Consider the following 22259-nt stretch of genomic DNA (forward strand, 5'->3'; position numbering starts at 1 on the left):
TCTAATGCGATTATAAAAACTTTCTCTATAGAATCAATGTTAAATAGTTGTAATCGTATTCGTCGATTAAAGAGCTCCGTAAAAATGTTTTTGTGTAATTGAATGTTGTAAAAAACGGGCAAAAACTTCTAGTTTAGTATAAGATATACACCAAATCTAAGCTCGTTTTACTTAGAAAATGACAGACAATTTTGCTCGTGACTATGAGTGTGATACAGGTCCTTCTATAATTGGTCTGAGCCTCAGGTACACTACTTATACCTACCGTACAGGAACCGTACAGGTAACGTACATACTGCACGCCATAGGTAACGAGACATCTAGTACTTGCCTTTAGGCATGGAAATAACTTAGATCACGACGTGCGTACTCCGGTGTTAGCTAATCGAACGTCCGCTTGTAAATAAGAAGCCGTCTGTCATACTCGGCAACTATCTGCAGTTATTATCTAAATTGATGAGAGTTTACGAGTTTCGCGCGCTGTAAACAAATGTTGAGCCATTAGCTGTAACGATGTAATTTTCTGTTAGCGATCCGCTTTGTTGTGTGGTTCAAGTTACGAGACGCTAACTGTAATGTCCTATTTCAAAAGATAAAATTAAAGCACAACTTTTTGAAGTGATACTTACTTCTTTACGCACGCTTGACATTGGAAGTAAGGTGGTGAATGCGTTATGAAAAGTGTAATCAGGCGAGGTGAGGGATAGAGCTAAACATTTTTTTTATTAATTACTTTACAATTATAAAAAAAAACTGGGTGTAAGGGGGAGGCTAGTACCAGTCAGCTTTCCCAACTGTTGCACCCTGTAGATTGACCGACAGGGCTCTGGTGACCGACTAATGGCGGTATAACAATTCTCAACTGGCTGGATTTTATAAATGGCACAGGCTGGTGTCGGGCAGCAGCGACACTGGTGCGGAAAATCTAACCCTGCGAATGACAATGCCCAGCGTGGTCATTTATGGGCAATAACCTATGCATAGAGCCAATACACAACAGCCCCTTGTCCCCGGTGGCCCCGCTATTCCCGGCTCTGGCAGCGGTTGTGGTAACGGCGGGGCAAGGGGTGTCAAGAATCTCCGGGGCAGATTCCGCGGCTCGAGACCGTGCTTGGAGGTCCATGAAAGAGGCCTATGTCCAGCAGTGGCGTCTTTCGGCTGATAAGGTAAAGTAAGATATGGTAAGGTAACAAAAAACATAACTGTTCTGAAGATTTATAAGATGGAGGTTCTAAGTTCGATCCCCGACTGTTTTCTTAATTGGTCCAGGTCTGCCTGGTGGCAGGCTTTCGGAGAGAAAGACGTACCGTTAAGCGATTTATCGTTCCGGCACGATGTCGTGTAGAAACCGAAAGGGGTGTGGATTTTCATCCTCCATCTAACAAGTAAGCCCGTTTATATCTTAGATTCCATCGTCACTTACCAACAAATGAGATTGTAGTCAAGGTCTAACTTATAAAGAATAAAAATAGTGTGCTTGTTAAGATCAATTATATATTTTTACTGTGTTGATGAAGAGTTTGTCTCTTATCTGCTTTGCTCGTCAGTATATTATATTAATAGTCAAAAATAATAAATATATGCTTACATGCATGAAAGATTACAAATACTATTCATGTTACCACATATTAAGGTTTCCACATATTTTTTTCCAGAATCGCTGCCGCTTGAACATCGGACCATACAATGAAAGTAATACGAAGACCATTTGGATGAGTGCGGATATTGTTAACCTTCGAGTATTTAAATTCCGTCTCTAACGAGTGCGACAGAGAGAAAGAGAGGCAAACACAGCAGCGACCATTTCGCTGTTTTCATTTGCAAATTGGATTCTGCAAGTTTTATTTGTGGTTGGAGGACAATATTAAAATCAAAATTACAAAATATAACTTACTAGCTGGCGCCGCGCGGTTTGACCCGCGTGGTTCCGTTCCCGTAGGAATACGGGGATAATATATATAGTCTATAGCCTTCGTCGATAAATGGGCTATCTAAAACTGAAAGATTTTTTAAAACGTTCCAGTAATTCCTGAGATTCAGCTTTATAATATTAATATAGATTGCTGACTTCTCTATGAACGGGAATTTTTAATACAATCGTAGATCCAAAAAAATGCTTAACATATTTTGTACAATTATTGTTACTTAACATTAGATGTAATTGAGTGCCAATTTGTAGATAAATAATAGAACAACCGTTTCTATTGTTGTTTTGATTTAGTGGTTTAAATTTTCTACGATTTCCAGCGATAGAAGGCCCGAGCTTTTGATATTAATTTAAATTTGTGATGCCTTTACGCGTTTCTGAGGAAATGGGTCTTGACAGATAGAGACAGACGGAAGGTGGAACTAGTGTAAAAACGATTATTATTTTTTTGTGAAATGCCTAAAGTCCAGAAAATTTGAAAAAACTCAACTCTCGACTTTGGTTCAACTACAACTAATTTACAAATAATTTTGAAACGTCCAGATTTACCATAAGTGGAGAGTCTACCAACGGTTCGGAAGGCAGGTGCGTGTATACATACTCGTTGATAGCTTGGGCTGTCATGGAAAACTGCTGTATACGTACCACATTAATTAATTATGAAACACATCAAAATACATTTGGATCGTGCCGCGTTGCAAGAACCAGCTCATGACTAAGGGCTCCGTATGGGTTCGATACTAGTCGGGCATATTCCGACCCATATCACGTGAGTTTAAGCCGTGTTTCATAGTCAATTAATATGAATAACACTCACAAAATTAATTCTAAAATATACCTACTTACCACGTTTGCATTTTCTGCAACGTTTCTATATCTATAAGATCCAATTTTATTTTTTTATTTTAATATATTATGTAGGTACCTACTGGTTATATACACAAGTAGGTACCTACATATTGAATGTGATTCACTTTTTTATTGCGAAGAAAAATTAATTTATTCTTTCTGCAGGTGTAAAACAATCATCATCATTATCATCATCATCGGAGTTCATTTTAGTGACCCGTTACAGGGACAATAAGGGCTCTTTTTAGAGGAGAGGTTATATAGATTTATCTTCCAAGTAGTTTATTACTTGATGCAGGTTTTGGGTTATCATGAAATCAAATATTAATGATAACGAAAGGGACCAACGCCTCTCCGAGATTTGTAATATCGCTAGCTTGTACTAGCTTCCAATCTCTGCGCTACTGATGATTTCAGTATTTGTCACAGTTTGACCCAGGACTCGGACCCAGAACCAGTACTGATCACAATCCTCAGTCATAAGAGACAAAATTTCCCCAAAGTTTTATTCAAACTTACAATTACAATGAATTAAAAAATAAAACAAAATATACTTTTTAATTTATTTTATTAAAGTTTTTAGTCTGCATTAACTTATTTATCTGTCTCTGTACAGACTGTTCAAGTTTCCAATGGTACTGAAATAATATAAATGAAAAAAAAATACTTGCTAAAACAAAACAATGGTATCGCATGATTGTGTATAAAACACCAACACTTAAAACCAGTAAAACATGATCTATTTGCTACTATAATTTGTTTGGAAAATCAATCTATATAATAAGCGAGTTTTAAAATTAGAAGTACATTCTCACGAAATCCATGTAATCCGTGTAAGCGTCTGTGATAACCAGACATACTTCATTTTATAAAGTAAGTTTAAAAGTGGGACAATAGGCTAGTTGACATTTTAAAACGGTAAATTGTTCATTACCATTCTACTAGATTGAAAAAAAATTACAAGCTAAAACACTTGTCATCCATGATGGTCTAAATTTCAACTTTTTCATGACGTCACATTAACAAATCATTTACAAACGGAGTGATTGACAAAAATATTACTTAACAACTAGTTCGACGTTTAGTACATCAAGTAACATTACAACGTCACAAAATGGACGCTGTCGTCCATTTTGTGACGTTGTAATGTTTTTGACGTTTGGAAAGTTTTAAAAATACATGATTTTTAAATTAAGTTTTATAAGAAATCCTTAACTTTTGTTAATTAATATCAATATGTTTCGGCAACCTATTCCATGTACTACACGAAACGCGGATGCTCGTAACTTGGAATGCTACGTGGAATTTCGTTTTTCACAAATCCCTCGGGAACCATGGATTTTTCCGGGATTAATAGTAGCCTTTGTGTTAATTCAGGCTATAAAATATCTCAATACCAAATTTTAGCTAATTCGGTTCAGTGTCGAGGCGTAAAAGAGTAACAAATATTCATGTCATCAGAATCATCACTTTTCGCAAATCTCGGGAAACAATGGATTTCTTCGGGATAAAAAGTAGCAGTAAATTCCCATTCCTAATTTCAGCCAAATCGCTTCAGTAGTAGCGGCGGTAAAGAGTAACAAACATCCAAACATACATACAAACTTTCGCGTTTAAAGTATGGTTAGTAGAATTTGATATGAGTCAACTACCCTATAGAAGATCTGGACACTTGAAATCTAAATGACGACTGTGCTTACAAGTACACATGGTAGGAGAAAATGTTGATAAATTTTTAGCCTTCATAAAATAAGGTATGTCTAGCTATCGCAGGCTCTGAATCCACAATCTATGCAATCGAGTTTTAGAATTAGAAGTATACTCATCACGAAATTCATGTATTATCTCGATGCTGGACTAATTCATAAACAGAAATTTGGAATAATTTCAATTAGATTAGCGTCCTTTCGATCTCACTAAGACCATTGAGCTTTGACTGTGTTTTCTTATAATTGATTTCTTAAAGTTTGAGTTGTTTTATACATATAACAATAACAATATTTGTATATATAGCAAACATTTTAACTAATGTTTGCTATATACACAAATCAGTCTGAACGGAACGGTCTTACTTGAGATAGAACCATACAATTACTAATAAGTCTGCTAAGTAATGCCACATAATACTATCATTTTAATAATATGTAATTTGAAGCTTACTCCAGTATTGGCAGTCTTCTTTACAATCTAGCGTACATTCTGTACTAGTTCAGAGTTTCATGCATACTTAAAAACATAATATTAACATACAAATAGAAGACAAAATAGATGAATTCAGATTATTCTATTACAATCCAGAAAACAACTTATTGGATTCAATATCTAGATGAATGCGAATCACCCATTACAGATAACAAAAAACACAAATACACAGTGCGTCTTAAAATAAATTAAACTCAAATGGACGATACATCATCTAATTACCTAAAACAATCAAATTAGTTTTAGAAACACACAGACTTTAAGACTTGTATAATAACAGATTGATGAAGATAAAACTGGAAACTAAATTTAAAATGTCATTAAAGTTACAGCAAACAGACTGATTTATATAGAAAATTAAACCAAATTTGAAAATAGTGATAGTTCTGCTGTACATAAATCTTTAATAAACAAAAGTGTGAATCGTATAATTTAAAGTACTTAGTAAATAGGAGAAACGCTGTTTTAAACTCATAAAGCTTAAAGATGTATGTACAACAAAGTTAGCACCAGAATAATAACATTGAAAGATTAAATAATGATAAGTCAGATGAAGTTGAACAAGGATTAATGTATCATTACAACCTGTTATACCGTTAGCTAAAATTATTTACATATTTACAAAACTATTGGTCCATCTATGTTAAGAACTAAAATTAAACTAAAATAATATACACACACATTTCAATGTAGATAATTATAATTAATATACACGATACAAAAAACTGGATGTTTTCTTAAATTATCAAGTTTTTTCGAGACATCTTTAATTAAGTCTTCAGACATTTCTTTCAGATAAGACAATTGCTTATTTTTTATTCATATTACATTAATAGAATAAGATTTAAGCAACTATCTTTCTACCTAACAATGGAAGATTGAAAGTAATTTTCTTGTCTGAGAATTCAAATATTGTTGAAATAAAAAATTCTTTTCTATTATATGACAAATAATTAAGGAAGGATATTTCTAATAAACCTTGTTCCTTGAAAGTAATATTTTGTAAACATATTTTTCAAGAGGTTTATGTTATAGATCTACCGACAGAGTTATCACAAAATTTTAATTACGTGACAATCTTTAGCATCATGTTCATAATTATTAGGATGGATATGCGGCTCCGCCTCATAAACTATCGTATAGTATGTACATAAATTTATATTACTTTCTAAACATTACATATATATACAAAGATTTACATCGAATACATTAATAACGTCCGGTACACCGTTAAACACTCCAACTTATTTAAAATCTATTTCTTCAAGTTTTTTTACGGATATGGTAATAATATTATTGGAAACAATTGTTTTTAACATCACATTCACTAATGAATTCGTTTAGTCATTTGTTCACTATTAACGCCTTCTTATTAGCGCGTTGAAAGTCAAATATAATCTGTAACGCACTTGAGAAGGTCCGGCGGGAGTCACACGATCTCGTCGTGGTGCACCACGTCACTGCAACTGCCGGCTCGCTGCAGTCAGGCACGCTGGCGTCACACACGCAGTTCCTCCATTGTCACATTCGACTTTGCGTTCAACTGCGTGTTCTTCTTTGTCAGCGTATTCGTGTTTATCATTTGCATTTGATGTGCTGACAGTAACGGCTGATTTTCTTGCAACTGGCCGCTGGCTAGCGTATTTATATTGCTTTTACCTATTTTAGGCGGCGGCGGCGCTCTTGGCAAAGTCGCCATACCTGCTACATTATTACTAGGTAAATCAGCGAATTCAGGTGGTGGTAATTGATGATGTGAATGTGTGTGGTGATGACTCAAAATGGTCGCTGGGTCATTTTTGAGACTTGTTTGAAACGATAATGCTCCTTCTAAATCACCACAAATATTGTTCGGCATTTGACCGTTTTCTACACGTTTTTTTAAATGTGATCCATTTACGTGACTATCTTGGCCGTTCATTCTTGTCTTGTCTCTTTGATAGTAAACACCGGCGAATATAAGTACATTTAATATGAGCAAAGAGCAACCTATAGCTATTGTTACACTAAGAGCAGTCGAGTACGCTGCGAATCCATCTTCCGGAGGAGCGGTGGTTGAACCTTCAGATTTGTGTACTTCAGAAGCCCCGACTGTACTCGGAGTCATAGAATTAAGTCCCACTATATTAAAATTTAACGGTGATGTAACATTTAGAACAGTTAACAAAGGAACTTTGGTAGCTAAACCAGTGTCTGTGAGTACCATTTCAGTAGTCTTTTTGAATGGTGGTGTAAAACTTTTTAACGTCGGCTGCAGTGAGGTATCCTCATTTTCTAGCTGATGGTGAGACTGAGGAACGTCTTCTCCACCAGGTCTATGGAGATCTGGTACTAGGTTCAACCAGAACGAGAGCCTGTGAACGAGGAAAATTTAAATAAGTTTCTAAAAAATTAATTTTCAGAATTATAAATTTTTGGTTCACTAACCTGTGAGCTCGATAATGGTTCTTTAATTTTGATTTGATGTCAATATTCAAGTATTTTTTGTGCACAGCTTCGTACGCTGTCCATTCTATATTCTTCATTCTTACTCTTTCTTGTCTTCCAGCTCTGATAGGATCACTTTCCTGAGCCTCGTTCGGGTTTCTGATACAGAAAACAATGAAACTGTTATAATTCTGTCGTCAGATATTACGCATGAAGTTCGTGTTCAAACAATAACTTTACAATCTTGCCAACATTAGGTCAGTAACTTAATAACTGTCAATAGTACATTGTACAACAACACAAATTGTCATGGAGTAAAAATAGAATTCCAACTAGAAATGCAATACAACCAGACAAATATTTCTGATATTGAAACAACGGGTGTTTTTTTTGCTAAAAATCGCTTACCCCGTTTTGGCAAAGTTCCCCCAATACAGCATAACTGATTCCGACAGCGCTACTTCGGATTTGGTGTAGTTGCGCGGGAAGTGTGCCAACCCGCCGACCAGCGGCGCGCCGAATATGTAGGGCAGCTCCTCGCCATGGATGCAGCCTTGTCTCTGATGGAGAAATTAAACATATTTAGTTATGTCATTTTAGAAACTGAAATAAACGTTTTTAATTTTTTGAATTAGTTACTATTACTTTATTAAATTCTAATTCAAGATTCGTCCTATATAGTCATTTAAAGAGTCAGTCAAAAATTATTGTTTTTTATCGCTGTAATAACCAAATCTAACAAACAAGTACGCAGCAAGTGATCCGTGTAGTGTGTAGTGATTTTGTATAGGGAATTGTAAAGTGATTTTAGTAATAAATTCCCGTCTATTAACACTTGAATTACCAAACTATATTATATTCCTAACTAGCGGACGCAGACTGTAGAATTTAGTTTTTTACAAATCTATGTATTTTGCGGGAAAAACCTCTACTATCTTCCAGTGAAACTCCCATCAAAATCAGTTCTGCCATTCCAGAGATTTTCCTGGACAAACTCAAAGACAGTCAGATATACAATAAATTTAAAAAAAGCTTTATTGTGCTCTAGTGTCGTGTAAATAGCTATAAGCACTAGAAAAACACAGTTATTTTGAAATCACAGACAAACCCTTCAATTTTAGTTATATGTATGGATGATGTGTCTTTCCAGCCTAACAGAAACTTAGAAATCTGTTAGTGAAGATAACAGTTCGGAGTTCCACAACTTGCATGTGCCTGGAGGAAGCTATTTTGTTAATAAAGCGATTGTGATTAATTAAACCAGAAAATACCTGATTTAGTGGTTCTAAAAAAAAATTATAAAGAAAACAGCATCAAAATTCACGAAAACTAACAACATCCAAATATAGGAGTAAGTTCGACTCCTTTGACTTCAGAAATGATTTCTTTTTAAACTTTGAACATTTTGCGATCACAAATATTGCTTTCGTACGAGTATCTTTTGAAATTCAGTGTCACATTGAAAGTTGCAGTAACTTTGTAGGTTGTGTATGACATGGCAGATTTATGTTTTGTGAGTCACTTGGCTACGATAAAGCTGCGGTAAAAGCACACTAAAGATAAAATTAGGGTGAGTGCACACTTGATGTAAAGTCAGCCGTAGGATCACTTTCAGACACCGCGTAGGAATTGCCTCGTTAGTCCAATGGTTAGGTTAATGAGTCGAGTCCTGAGTTCGAGTCCTAGGTAAGACGTGCTGAGCTTTTCTTTCTTCTAAGAAATATTTAGCTAACGTGTCTCGGTTATAAGATGTCAGTTTAGATGATAATCAATAGCATTAAATAGTGGTCGTTGAAGAATTTAACAAAAGCCTACAAAACCGCATTCGAAAAGTTTTGAGTCTAAGCTCCATACCCCCTCTCCTATTAGTAGGGAGAACTGGCCCAGTAGTGGGTTGTGCAAATATGCTGATAATTATGACGGCCGAGTAGCAACTGCTTTCTACATCCACGGCCGTGGGTTCGACTCCCACTACTAGAAAGTATTTGTTGATAAGCCTGGGTTTTCTGGGTGTTTTCTATTTAAACACCCATATTTATATCTGCGTGTTTATTATATTTTTATTTCCTGTATACAAATATATATAATAAAATTTACTAGACATATTATACTCTTTTTATGCTTACATTGGACCTATGTAGTCGCGTAAAGGCGTAATTTTTGGATTAAGATAAGTAACGAACGTGATTCATAATCATCAAGTTCATAACCGGGACCGGATTGTGGGTTCGAATCCGGTCCCTCCGAAATCGGAGGCAGAGGTCATATCCACTGGGCTATCACAGCTCTTACTCCTTGGGACACTTGCCTTAAATCTAATCACGTTTATAATCTACATATTATCATATTCATCAGAAAAAATGTCTCCATAATAATTTAATTAGATAAATAAATATGAGACCTGTATGATAACCTAGAACCTGTATGCAATAATAAGTTTACGGTAATCACTTCCATTTTACAGTCGATGTACGTAAGTTAATGATCAACGTAAATAAATATGACTACAGCTTATAAGAGGAGACAAAATTCCAATAATTGAAGTCTATAAGGTAGACTAAAAGTGTATTTATATTTAACTCAAACGTACTTAATAAGGTTTTATATCGAAAACATTTGGAACGATATTACGAAAGCCTTTTAATAACAGGCAAATAATAAATACACAATAGGGCATAATGTCTTCGAAGATTTCTTCTTTCGTGACGCTTAAATTTGCTTTCGATGTTTACCTATGTTATTTATAAGAATAACTGTATAATTGTCTTCTATTTGTTGTGTCTAGGTAAAGGGCTAGATAAATAGGCAAACGGATTTCGGCCTGTCTAGACAGAATCCTTTATAATTTTGTAATAATAATAATAATAACTCTTTTAATGTAGCGTATTTTTTTAGTTTGACCATTTTTTAGAGCTCACTTATAGTTACAGTTATACGCTGCGATTTATGGTGATTTGTAAGTCGCAGTATGTTATACGGTTAGAGTAGAAAAAAGTTTATTCTGTAACAATCACTGTCAGATGTTAACGGTAGTCACCGGGACAAAATGGGAACCATGGACTCCGAGTAGCGGAAGTGTAGCACCACAATCTTCGCAACTTTTTTTTTTTAAATTGCTACTAAGAAACTCAATAACCCATAGTCCAACCCAAGACTCGGTTTCAGAAGCTTATTCATACATACATCCGCATGGCAATAATGGCATAAGCTAACCTCTGTGCAATAGAGGCAGACTACAAAAGAAGAATATATTATAAAATGCCGAATATATGTCGGCGCTGAACACTGCTACTTCTACCACACAAGTCACTGAAGTTGAGGAGCGTAGACAGAGAATCTCAGAACATCCACATCGATCGCACGTAGATTAATATTTGAGAAACCTCGTACACTCGTACAAAACTCTCGTGCTATCTAGCAACTCTTTTTAAATTAAAAAAAATTTGTAAAAAAATTGTTTAATTTCATATGTGCGTTCTTTATTTGCAATTATGTAAGCTATAGAAACCTCAGTAAAGTTGTAGATATTCCTTTAAGTAGTTTCTCTTCTTTAAATATTCCGTTATAATAATAATAATAGGGTAATGGATTATTAGTTATATTAAAAAAGGTATGACAAATATTTATTTAAAAAAAGCAGAGACTCATGATATTGGTAGTTCTAGTAGTTAAATCCTGAATTTAAATTTTATATTCTGTACCTACTAAAAATTCATAATACTCCTACGTAGGTACATATTCATATTGACAAAGACTGAAACTGTGGAATTTATTACATTAGATTAAAACTCCGACGCTGACGTTCAAATATAAATAAACTTTTATACAAAATACGTTCACATTACATCACGAAAGGTTCCAAAATTACGAGTGAATGATAAATATGGAACGAGCTCGAATACTGCACGGCTCAATATTGAACTTTTGGGCAAACGCTCCGATTTTCAAAGGCGGTATTAAAATATGAGGTAACATTTTCATTTCATACACTATTCAAATAAAAGGCAGGACGATTTCAGAGAAATCATTTCTTTTGAATCTTTTGAATTCCCGATACGAAATTGTTTTTGATCTTTTGAAATTAGCGAGATTATTAATTTCGGAGATAACAGATTTGAGTTTATTTATAGACAGATATTATTTGGTGCTTTTTATTTCAATCCCAGTGGATAAGAGAAAATAAATTTGGAAGTAGGTACCAAATCTTGGGTAAGCGAGTAACTCGTGAATTTTCGATGTTATTATATTTATATTTTACAAATTGCTGAAGTTGAAAATTTTGCTGATATTGTTATAAAAAATAATGTATAAAAACAAAAACAAAAATATTAGGAAGTACCAACGCTTGGGAAAGTGTAAAAGTGTGGTTTATGCCAAGACGACACTGTCAGTAACTCAACAGCTTTGTTCAATTTGTGTTTTTTTTAATTTAGTTTAATTAATTCATACAATAAACATTTTGCTGTTTTCGTTAAAAATATAACTTACAAAAACAAACCCCGTTTTCGTTTTGACGCAGCAAGAAGGACAATACAACAGCAAAGGTAAAATCTAGGTCAGAAAAATAATCAGACGCCAGTAAATACCTAGTACGAAATAGGAAAATGTACGGATGAAGACGCCGTTTCGCGTCTATCAGCATTTTCTATCTAAAGGATAAAAAAATGGAAATAAACATGGCTTAGTGATTCATGCGCTGTGATTAATAGCGTCATTGATTTGCAAACGGTTAACTTTATTTGCGATACGGTATTGCAGAATGTCGTTATCGCAAGTCTGGTCAATTTAAGATTTTATTATTTTTTAACTTGCCCAGCATTCTACTAGCACTATCTTTGACTATGCTAGTTGACACGAAATTGAAAGTCTATCTAATAAACATAATCCAGGGACTACTGGTGGATATCATACAGTAGGTAGATGGCATTTCTCAATTGTTTTGATGTTTATTCTAATAGGTTGATAATAAAGACTGTGTGAATAGGCAAGCTGATCTATAGCGCTATTCACTAACGATGTTTCAAAAATCTATATTGTGAGTTTCAAATTTGCATGTATCTCTCTTCGTTTAACACGCTACTATAGATGGAGAAAGTTAGACACGACCGAAATTCCCAATCATGTCGTGATAAAAACATTGTTCAAAATAGCGCAGTAGTGCTATTCTATAACAATGTTGTCCAGTGCTAGCATAGGCCGTCGCTAGTGGCCAACCTACCAGCAGTACATACGTAAGACGATAGATTTTTCCAGTACGATGTCCTGTACAATTACACAGGTGAGATCGCAATACAGCGTTCATTTATGTTGGTAAATGTAGCGTATGTGGATTACCCACATCTGTGGTGCGTTTAAATATAAGTCGAGCACGCAAGTTGGGATCATTCACATACAAATGTGTATCAGTACACTACAGTAAATCTACAATAATATTTTAAAGAGGAAATAAAATTTATGGGTCATTGATGAAAGCTTATTACTGCAACATGCATGGAGTCATAGGAATATGATCTTGTTAAAAAAACAACTAAAACAACATGCACAAAACTAATAAATAACAGTGACATTGTTAGCAGTTATTAATAGATATTTTTTAAAAACATATTGCTTTATCTAAACTACATGACGTCAGAGATTTACGTTCCGTGACTAATAGCGCGATCGATTCGCTTGGAAAACAACATTTTGGTAGCAAAATATTGCTACTAGGCCATTTGTCAAGTGGTCGTTCGTGTTTGCCGGGAAATCTTGATTCCAAGTAACGGTTTGAACTCTAAACCCGGTTCAGAAACGCTCCTTGAATATAAATCACTGCTTTACACAGATTCAGTAAAAGTGTTTCGTACTCAGAACATCTTTTTAATCTAAATGAAGTATTAAATTAACTTAAGAAAGAAAAACACCGTGAGGTAAACTCGTTGATATTGAATTGAAATAAAACTTGGAAGAGAAATAATTAAGTTACTTAGATAAACTTCATGCGAGAGTTAAAATTGTTGGAAATAATTGCTAAAGAAAATATCGAAAAATTGTGGTATAGTCTAATTTACTCCTTTAATACGTAACTTAATTGAGACTGAATTTTCAGACAAAACATTTGAGACTTAGTATTTATTTAACTTATGAATTAACCATTGTATGAATTACATCACACCTGATCACCTTGAAGGCGGTGCCAAGCCAGTGACGTATTAATTTAAGCCGTTTCTGAAAGAACCACGGGAAAGAACTCTTTAAATAAATCTTTTATGATTTAATCGGCTTTAGGTAATGCATCACTGTGTTGGCACCACCTTCGAAGTGATCAGAATTTAGCGATGTTATATTACGCTTTTTAGGATAAAAAAGTTTTATTTTTCTGTTTTTAGTGTGACCTAGCATAGTGAACGATAGTGCCACTAAATCGGACGAATAACGAATCTGGAACTATGCTTTTCCAAACAAAAAAGAATTTTCAAAATCGGTTAAGAAATGACAAAGTTATGAGGTACAAACATAAAATAAAATCATTCGTATCTATCTCCTTGACTTTTTATTATATCTATCTAATTGACTTTTTATTTGAAGAATGAAATAACTTTTTTTATCCAAACAGGTCTAAGGTGCTTCAGTGGCAGCCCCGCAACAGAGAAAGCTTAGTTCGGGGTCCTCTGATAGGGTAGAGGACATTTTTTTTATAACGTTTTACAGACTAGTCACTGAATGTTAGCGGGTCGAGACCGAAGCATATAAAGGTCTTTACAGAAGGCCTTTGTTCAGCTGGGAACAGAACAGTATTTTATACTGATAGTTGAGGGAAGTCTACCTGATCTTAAGTAGAAATCTATCGCCAGATATCATAATGATGGCTTAAGCTCACTAAGGTTTGGGGATGTAACACCAACGGCTTTGAGAGCTAAAAAATCTTGAACAAAAGAAAGCTCAACATTTGATAGCTTGAACCAAGACCTCATAATCCGCAGCAACATAGATAAACCGCAGAACCAACAAGTCAACTCGATAATGTAGGTAGTTTGTTATATTATGAAATTGGAGCGACTTCCAACGGATTCTCCGTAGTATTTAGTATCGAGTAACCCCCATCTAACAAACTCGTTAACTTGATACTTGACGATAACAGCTTGTTCCTACGAATAACTTACAAAAGCTTGTTCAGTATTGACTGATGAGAACTTTCCACCAAGATGGGTTGTGACTGTATTAAGGGTATGGTGAAGAACAGTTAAAGCCGTTTCTGAAGGAACCATAGCAATTTTGTAATTTTAATGGCTTGAATTAATACATCACTGGCTTGCTACCGCCTTTAAACTGATCAGAAGGTAGCGCATACGATGTTATTTTTACCTTTTTAGTTTAGTGGGTAAGTAAGTGTATTTGTGTGTTGGAGAGTTGTAGAAGTCAAAACCTGCCAACTCGAATTTAGGTGAGTTCAAGCTCTAAATCTCTTCTTATTTAAAGTAGTAGGACTAGGTGATAACTATGATGGTTTAACTTGAAAAGTTTCATACTTTGCATGTTGAGCCAATGGTTAAGTATCCACTATAATTAGCATAAGTTTAAGTAGCACGAATGCCGTCTAAAGGTTCCGAGTTGCAAACAATGTGGTATCTACGAATGTACTAACAGAACTTTCCTTTGATGATGATAACTTGGCAAACTTTAATGAAACGGAAATGTTGAAATTTAAACTGTGCGCTATCTAACGAGTTGTTCAAGTTACCAGATCCCACACGGAATCTTTCACAGCTATTCAAATGAACACAATATTTCAGAGCTATTTTATTTATATAAACGAGCAATTTTTGTATAAAATGTAATCTGAATCTCGGTAACGACTCGAATGAACTAGTTTTTATTTTTAGAAAATGTACCAAAAAATATCGAGCAATGCTTGGTCATCCAGGTACCTACTAGCTATTAAATGAACACAATATCAACTATAGAATAGTCAGTTTTTTAAGTAGCTGTAATACTACCTACCTAGCTACTTAAATGAACTGACTAATTTGCAGTTATTCAAACCAACCCATTCACAGTTATTTAAATTAATCATAAACGATAAAAGACATTTGGTTGACAAGCTTTTAACCTTCATAAAATCGAAATAACGACAATATTCCATACAGGGCCGGACCGTCCATACGGCGAACGGAGCGGTCGCTCCAGGCGCCAAATCCTAGGGGGCGCCGAAATGGTAAAGACAAGGCTTTAAATATAGACGATCGAAAAGAAATAAATTAAATCGATCGTCTATATTTAAAGCGAAGAGATGAACGCGACGTGCGCGTATTTACTTCTAATAGAGGCGTCTTTCTTTACCTATGGTGCAGGGAGTGCGTTGATTTTAACCCGGGTATATACATGTAATAGAGGGCGCTACGGTGATGATTGCACCGGGGCGCTTTGAGCTAGAGTCTTTACCTGTAGTGCATGGGGTGCGTTACACCCGCGTGCCGCGATCTCAGGGGCGCCCAAGCGCCACTCGTCGCGCGGGTTCTATAGGTACTAGGCGGCGCTAGGGTGATGATTGCACCCGGGCACTACGTAATCGAGAGACGGTATTGTGCCTGATTTTCAATTGGTCTGAATATGGTCAAAATCTTCGCGTTCCATAAGTTTGTAGCCTAAGTAAACCAGGAAACTACAAAGCTATAATTTTTTAGTTAATTTATTTTTCAACTTTATTTAGAGCTCAATACACTTATTTTGTTGGCCTTTAAACATTTCTATACCAGCTATTTTTTTCTTTAAACTCTTAGAAAATGCATAGACCACTTTCATAAAAATTTTGAACTCGATAAGTGCTTTTTCTAGCTTCGGAAATAGATAAAAGTCTGATGAAGACGAGACTAGATAATATGAATAAGGTAAGAATTCTAAATTATACTGATGAAACAAAATTTTTCTTCTCAATGATCATGGCCATTTTTCTTTAATTTGTCCTCTGAAACATCGCAGCAGATTTCACTATTAAGCAGAGTTTATATTTACGCCTTTTTTTAGTAATCCACCGTAATTACATCCCGCGAACCTAAAAAAGCAAAGACCATTACTTTTCCAACACGCAAAACTGCTTCTACCTTTTTGGAACATTTTACCCAAGCGCAAAAAACACTGCCATTTGGCCGCGAACTTTGTTCTGCACCGGCCTTCGGCCGGGAGTTTGTGATAGGGCTTCTGACAGTGACTATGGCTGGGCATTTTACCCAAGCGCAAAAAACGCGCGGCCTTCGGCCGCTAACTCTGTTGTACACCGGCCTTCGGCCGGGGGTTTGTAATAGGGCTTTCGACTGTGGCTATGGCTGGGCATTTTACCCAAGCGTGAAAAACGCGCGGCCTTCGGCCGGGGGTTTGTGATAGGGCTTCTGACTGTGACTATGGCTGGGCATTTTACCCAAGCGCAAAAAACGCGAACTTTATTCTACACCGGCCTTTTTGCTAAACCTTTCTTCTTCAAGTTCTTCATTGCAGTGATTATGTTTATTATTAAGATTAAGATACTCGATTTTTTTTTTCATGTTATAAAATACGAGTATCTAGTCACGATTTGTTTGAAGGGATCGCGTGGGGAACGTAACGAATGCATAAAATTTTATTCTATTAATATAGCTATACATTGAATAATGTAGCTTTAACATGAGAGTAATTTAAAAAAAAATAATAAAAAAGAACAACCGACCTTAAAATCATAAAAAAGTTTCCATTAAATTAAAAGCAAAACATAACATCGTATGTGCTACCTTCTGATCAGTTTGAAGGCGGTCAAGTTAGTGCTGTGTTACTTAAAGCCGTATCTGAAAGAAGTATCTGAAAATCCAGTTAAAATCTTTATGATTTAAACGGCTTGAATCGAATCGAAATCGAAAGGTCGAATTGAGAAACATCCTCCTTTTTTTGAAGTCGGTTAAAAATGTATGACATTCCGATATAAATTAGGCTACGAACTTTTCAAACGTCCCTAGTATATAATGTTAGGAGCAAACAGGAAAGGCGCCATAATTGGATCTCGCTCCATTCTAAAATTTACCTCGGTCCGGCGCTGATTCCATACATATAAATAGCTACGTAATTAATATTATCATACTCGTTATAATATTACGCAGAGATGGATCTATTTTTATATTTTAATATAACAAGCTGACCTTTTCAATATTAAACTCGTAATATTGTGTTACTTGTTAATGTCAAGAGTTTATGTAATAAGACCGTAATAATTATGACCTTTAGATATACGAATAATCACCATTATAAAGATTTTCATTAATATTCGGAGCTTGCGTATGACTACAGTCATGCCTAATGGAACTTTGGTGAGGTCGAATACAGAAGTTTGTCTAAACGAAAATAATTATGCCTGTCCACTACATAGCATAGTTGTATGCATGGTAGAAGTTTTCCTCTGAACTAGTTCTATCTCAAAGAAACCTTTTATTTTTATGACTTATGTACACTTCTTCCCTACCATACCATTAATCTGTTTTTACAAGAAATAATACCATTATACAAAGAGCCTGTGCTAACGGCGGCATTTCCATTATTTTTTTTTATATAAAAGAACACTTATTGTGTCATGAATATAATATTTTAGAATTTAAACTATCGTGAGTGTTATTCATATTAATTGATTATGAAACACGGCTAAAACTCACGTGATATTACGTCGGAGTATGCCCGACTAGTTTCGAACCCATACGGGGCCCTTAGTCATGAGCTGGTTCTTGCATCGCGGCACGATCCAAACTGCGAAGCGGCGGCGCGACGCGCTGCTGCACGCATTGCGCGCGCGGAGAGGGGTTGAGTGGTGGGGAGTGAAGGTTCCGTTACACTCTCCGACGGTTCATTAATGTCATCTTCATTAGACTCGTCTTCTTGTAAGCAAACCGAACTAATGCTATCTTGTTCCAAGTTTGTTGTATGTGACAATGAAAGAAATAGCGGTTTCCACGCTGTGGGCAGCAACCATCCATGATCCCGATTAAAATTCGGGTGACGACTAATTTCTATCGCTTCACGTATCTTACGAGGTACTAGAAACTTTTCCCTTGACAATACAGAAGCCTTATCAAAACGGATATAATGAGTCGTACCCGAAGCTAGAACATGCTCGGCTATTGCTGAACCGTCCGTGTCCACATTCTTCATGCTCCGTATGAACCCTATATTGAGTGCGAACTAAGAGTAGTGAGACAGGCGCTGGAGAACAATGGCTATAGTTGGCGTCAGAGTTCCAGATGGGCACAAACAACAACTAGGCGGAAACCGTCCTGTGTGAACCGGTCACCAGTGTACTTAACATATGTGAAGGGCGTGACGGACAAAATCAGCCACTATCTCCAACGGAGATTTGACATAGTGACGCGGTTTCGTCCACCTGCATTGGTGAAGAGTATACTGCGATCGCCTAAGGATAGGGATCCGCTGAACGTGCCCGGGGTGTACAAGATTCCGTGTGACTGTGGTAGGTCATACATCGGTGAGACTCGCCGTAACATCACCACAAGAGTAAAAGAACACATACGGAGCATGAAGAATGTGGACACGGACGGTTCAGCAATAGCCGAGCATGTTCTAGCTTCGGGTACGACTCATTATATCCGTTTTGATAAGGCTTCTGTATTGTCAAGGGAAAAGTTTCTAGTACCTCGTAAGATACGTGAAGCGATAGAAATTAGTCGTCACCCGAATTTTAATCGGGATCATGGATGGTTGCTGCCCACAGCGTGGAAACCGCTATTTCTTTCATTGTCACATACAACAAACTTGGAACAAGATAGCATTAGTTCGGTTTGCTTACAAGAAGACGAGTCTAATGAAGATGACATTAATGAACCGTCGGAGAGTGTAACGGAACCTTCACTCCCCACCACTCAACCCCTCTCCGCGCGCGCAATGCGTGCAGCAGCGCGTCGCGCCGCCGCTTCGCAGTTTGGATCGTGCCGCGATGCAAGAACCAGCTCATGACTAAGGGCCCCGTATGGGTTCGAAACTAGTCGGGCATACTCCGACGTAATATCACGTGAGTTTTAGCCGTGTTTCATAATCAATTAATATGAATATAATAGTTACATACATACATATACATACATGCATATGCCGTCACGACACTTTTTGGTAAAATGATGTGTTCTGTAAAGTCGTACAACATTATTTTACTATAACATCAATAGTTTTTGCAGCGCACGCAAAGTAAACAATATTTCAGGTAATTTTTTACACCTTGGGTTACATTATTGGATCTTTATGAAGGATGTCTATTTTTTTATAAATATAATTTAACATATAGCACTCGAGGACAGTGTAACATCCCAACAGTGAAATTTTTCTAATCGGTTCAGTAGTTACAGAGCCTATTCAATGCATACAAACAAACTACTAACAAACAAGATTGTTTCCTCATTGTAATATTAGTATCGAAGTATAGTTTAGTCTAGCAGTGACCATAGGTATCTATAGAATGTCAAACCAGTTCGTATTAGTTGTTTGTTCTAAAATATCCCCCGAGATGCCTAGTCTCAAGATAAGTTAGGCCGAAATTCGGTCAAGGCATTATGGCAGCGTGAATCAGCTTTTCAAACTATGGGAGTTATTAGCTTTAAACGATGTGGTTGATCGGGTAACTTTGGTGGCAACTTGGAAAGTTTTAAGCGCTTTCAGCGGTTACTTGATGGTGGTGCCGTTAAGTGCTGGTTTGTTAATAAATTGTTAACTATCGCTGGGTTTAACGGCTTAGTGTCAACTTTAATACAACTTGATTAAAAATGGTTTATCTCGTGTGAACTTTTGCGTTCGTATTATTGTAGGTTTTGTTATTTTTTTTTCATACAAACGAACATATTTTAAGTGGGAACTCTTAATCACGACATTTTATATCAAACTAGAATCTCTATAGCTCAAAGCTTAACTTAAGAGCGGTCGGACTCATCACTGAGGGGTGGTGGTTCGATCCCCGCTCCGTTGGTCTATTGTCGTACCCACTCCTAATACAGTCTTACCCGACTAGTTGGAGGGGAATGGGAGTATTGGTCATATTTAAAACATATGGCAAATATTCTTAAAAAAAAAAAACTATGGTACTAATATATTACAATAAACGCGAAAGTTTATATAGATGTTTGTTACTCTTTAACTACTGAACCGATTTGGCTGAAATTTGGAATGGAAATAGATTTTACTCTGGATTAACACTTAGGTTACTTTTCATCCCGGAAAAATCCATGGTCAAAAACATCATTCATCACGCTATCAGTTGTTAATAACCGCTAATACTTGCATATGATTGACGGTCAAGTAGTTAAGGTGTGAAAAGGCAATAACTAAACAAACATTTGCATTATTTTACGTACCTAGGTAACTTACATTAAGTAGTTTTACCTATCACAAATAACCTAGTTTGATTATACTATATGGGAAAACGTACCGGTTTTACGTGTCTTTCTTGCACTTATTTAGTGCAAGTCCTTTTATTAACCACATAGGTTTGCTACCTTATGCATACATGCAGCAGAAGAAGAAACAAGAGGTGAACTTTTGAACATATCCCAAAGTTAAAGTGAAGACAATGCGACGGCGCAAATTCTGTTATTCCGTGAGCGTCATAATAACCCATTCAAAATAATGAACAGCAGCGTTCATTAAAAATAACACCCTAAAGTAAAACAAATTTCAACAGACTGTTATTGTTGCGTACAAGTTTTTAAAACTCTCGTTAAATTCGACAAGGTTTCTATAGAAAAATGAGGACTTGCCAAATTCAATACCATCCCTTGATGGACGGCCAACGTACCGTATCTAAGATGCCTCTCGCGAAATTTGCGACAGAACTTGGCCCGTTAACATAATTCTCTTGTCTGGCTTGCCAAGAAGCATAATCTGCTAAATTTCTTTTGTTGTCTATTCATAATACAAGTCAAGTGATAAAACTTTCGTTAAAAGTTGCCAAAGCACTCTACGATTTATAAAACTTCTTGCTTTTATAAATTATTCGCTTGTCCCGGTAAAGAACTATTTTTAATTTATTTATACTCACGACGTTACGTACGTAGAGTAGTACGGAGAGGGTATAGTTATGAGTTTGGTGTGAGTGAATGTTTGTACAAACAAATCTCTAAAACTACTAGTCTGATTTTCATGCTGTTTTCAGTGATAGGTTCCAGTTTGTAATTTGACAGGTGTTACATTGAAAACTCAACAGAGGAGCTGCAGAAAGCATTGGTTTGTGCAAAACCAAAATTACTGATTTTGATGCGGTTCACAGTGATAGTTTCGGGTTTTATTGGTGTATGTTCTGGTTTAATGGTGTATTATTCTTCATTACCTAATGAAAGTTTCATCTTAGGGATTATTAACTCAGTAATTTACCTGTGGGTAGTCCCCGTATTTAGTTTGATAGTCGAACACGTAGAGGTAGGAGTTTCTTCTCAGCGCGGAGTGAGTGTCAGCTGTCAGGACCGTCGGCGCCACCACCTGAGCGTCGCTGAGGGCTTCTAGCGTCTCGTCTCTGTTGGAAGTATTATGATTATGTCGTTTAATTTTCGCTTTTCTTATTAAATGTTATTATTAGGTTATCTTAATTTATTAAAGAATACGGGGATAAAATCAGTCTATTTTACTTGCTAACGTAGTTAACATTTAGCGGTTTAGCCCCGAAAAAGTAACAAACACTTTTCTATTCATGGTAAATGTACTTAGGTATGGACTAGATACCAGCTTAGTTCTCGTTTTCGTGGAAGAACGGGGATAAAATACAGCTTTACATTGGTGAAAGACTTTTTAAAATTGACTTAAGGGTTTAGGCGTGAAAGCGTAAGTAACATACTTACATTAACATTTGCTAAATGCGTCTAGGATTTACGTC

At 36.0% G+C, this 22259-nt stretch overlaps 1 protein-coding gene across 2 annotated transcripts in view; it reads right to left on the bottom strand.

Annotated features, from left to right (window-relative positions):
- Window positions 1-3325: 3325 nt before the first annotated feature.
- LOC112044580 (neuroligin-4, Y-linked) overlaps window positions 3326-22259 on the bottom strand; it is a 118035-nt gene continuing 99101 nt past the window's right edge. For both annotated transcript variants that reach the window (XM_024080452.2, XM_024080451.2), the window contains exons 9-12: window positions 21764-21902; window positions 7814-7965; window positions 7406-7564; window positions 3326-7332 (exon numbers count right to left, since the gene is read on the bottom strand). In XM_024080452.2, the coding sequence (XP_023936220.2) occupies window positions 6477-7332; window positions 7406-7564; window positions 7814-7965; window positions 21764-21902 (1306 nt within the window). In that variant the 3' untranslated portion in view covers window positions 3326-6476. The remainder of the gene's footprint in view (window positions 7333-7405; window positions 7565-7813; window positions 7966-21763; window positions 21903-22259) is intronic.

The sequence above is a fragment of the Bicyclus anynana genome, chromosome 4 (assembly GCF_947172395.1).
Source record: "Bicyclus anynana chromosome 4, ilBicAnyn1.1, whole genome shotgun sequence".
In the NCBI taxonomy this organism is placed as follows: Eukaryota; Metazoa; Arthropoda; class Insecta; order Lepidoptera; family Nymphalidae; genus Bicyclus; species Bicyclus anynana.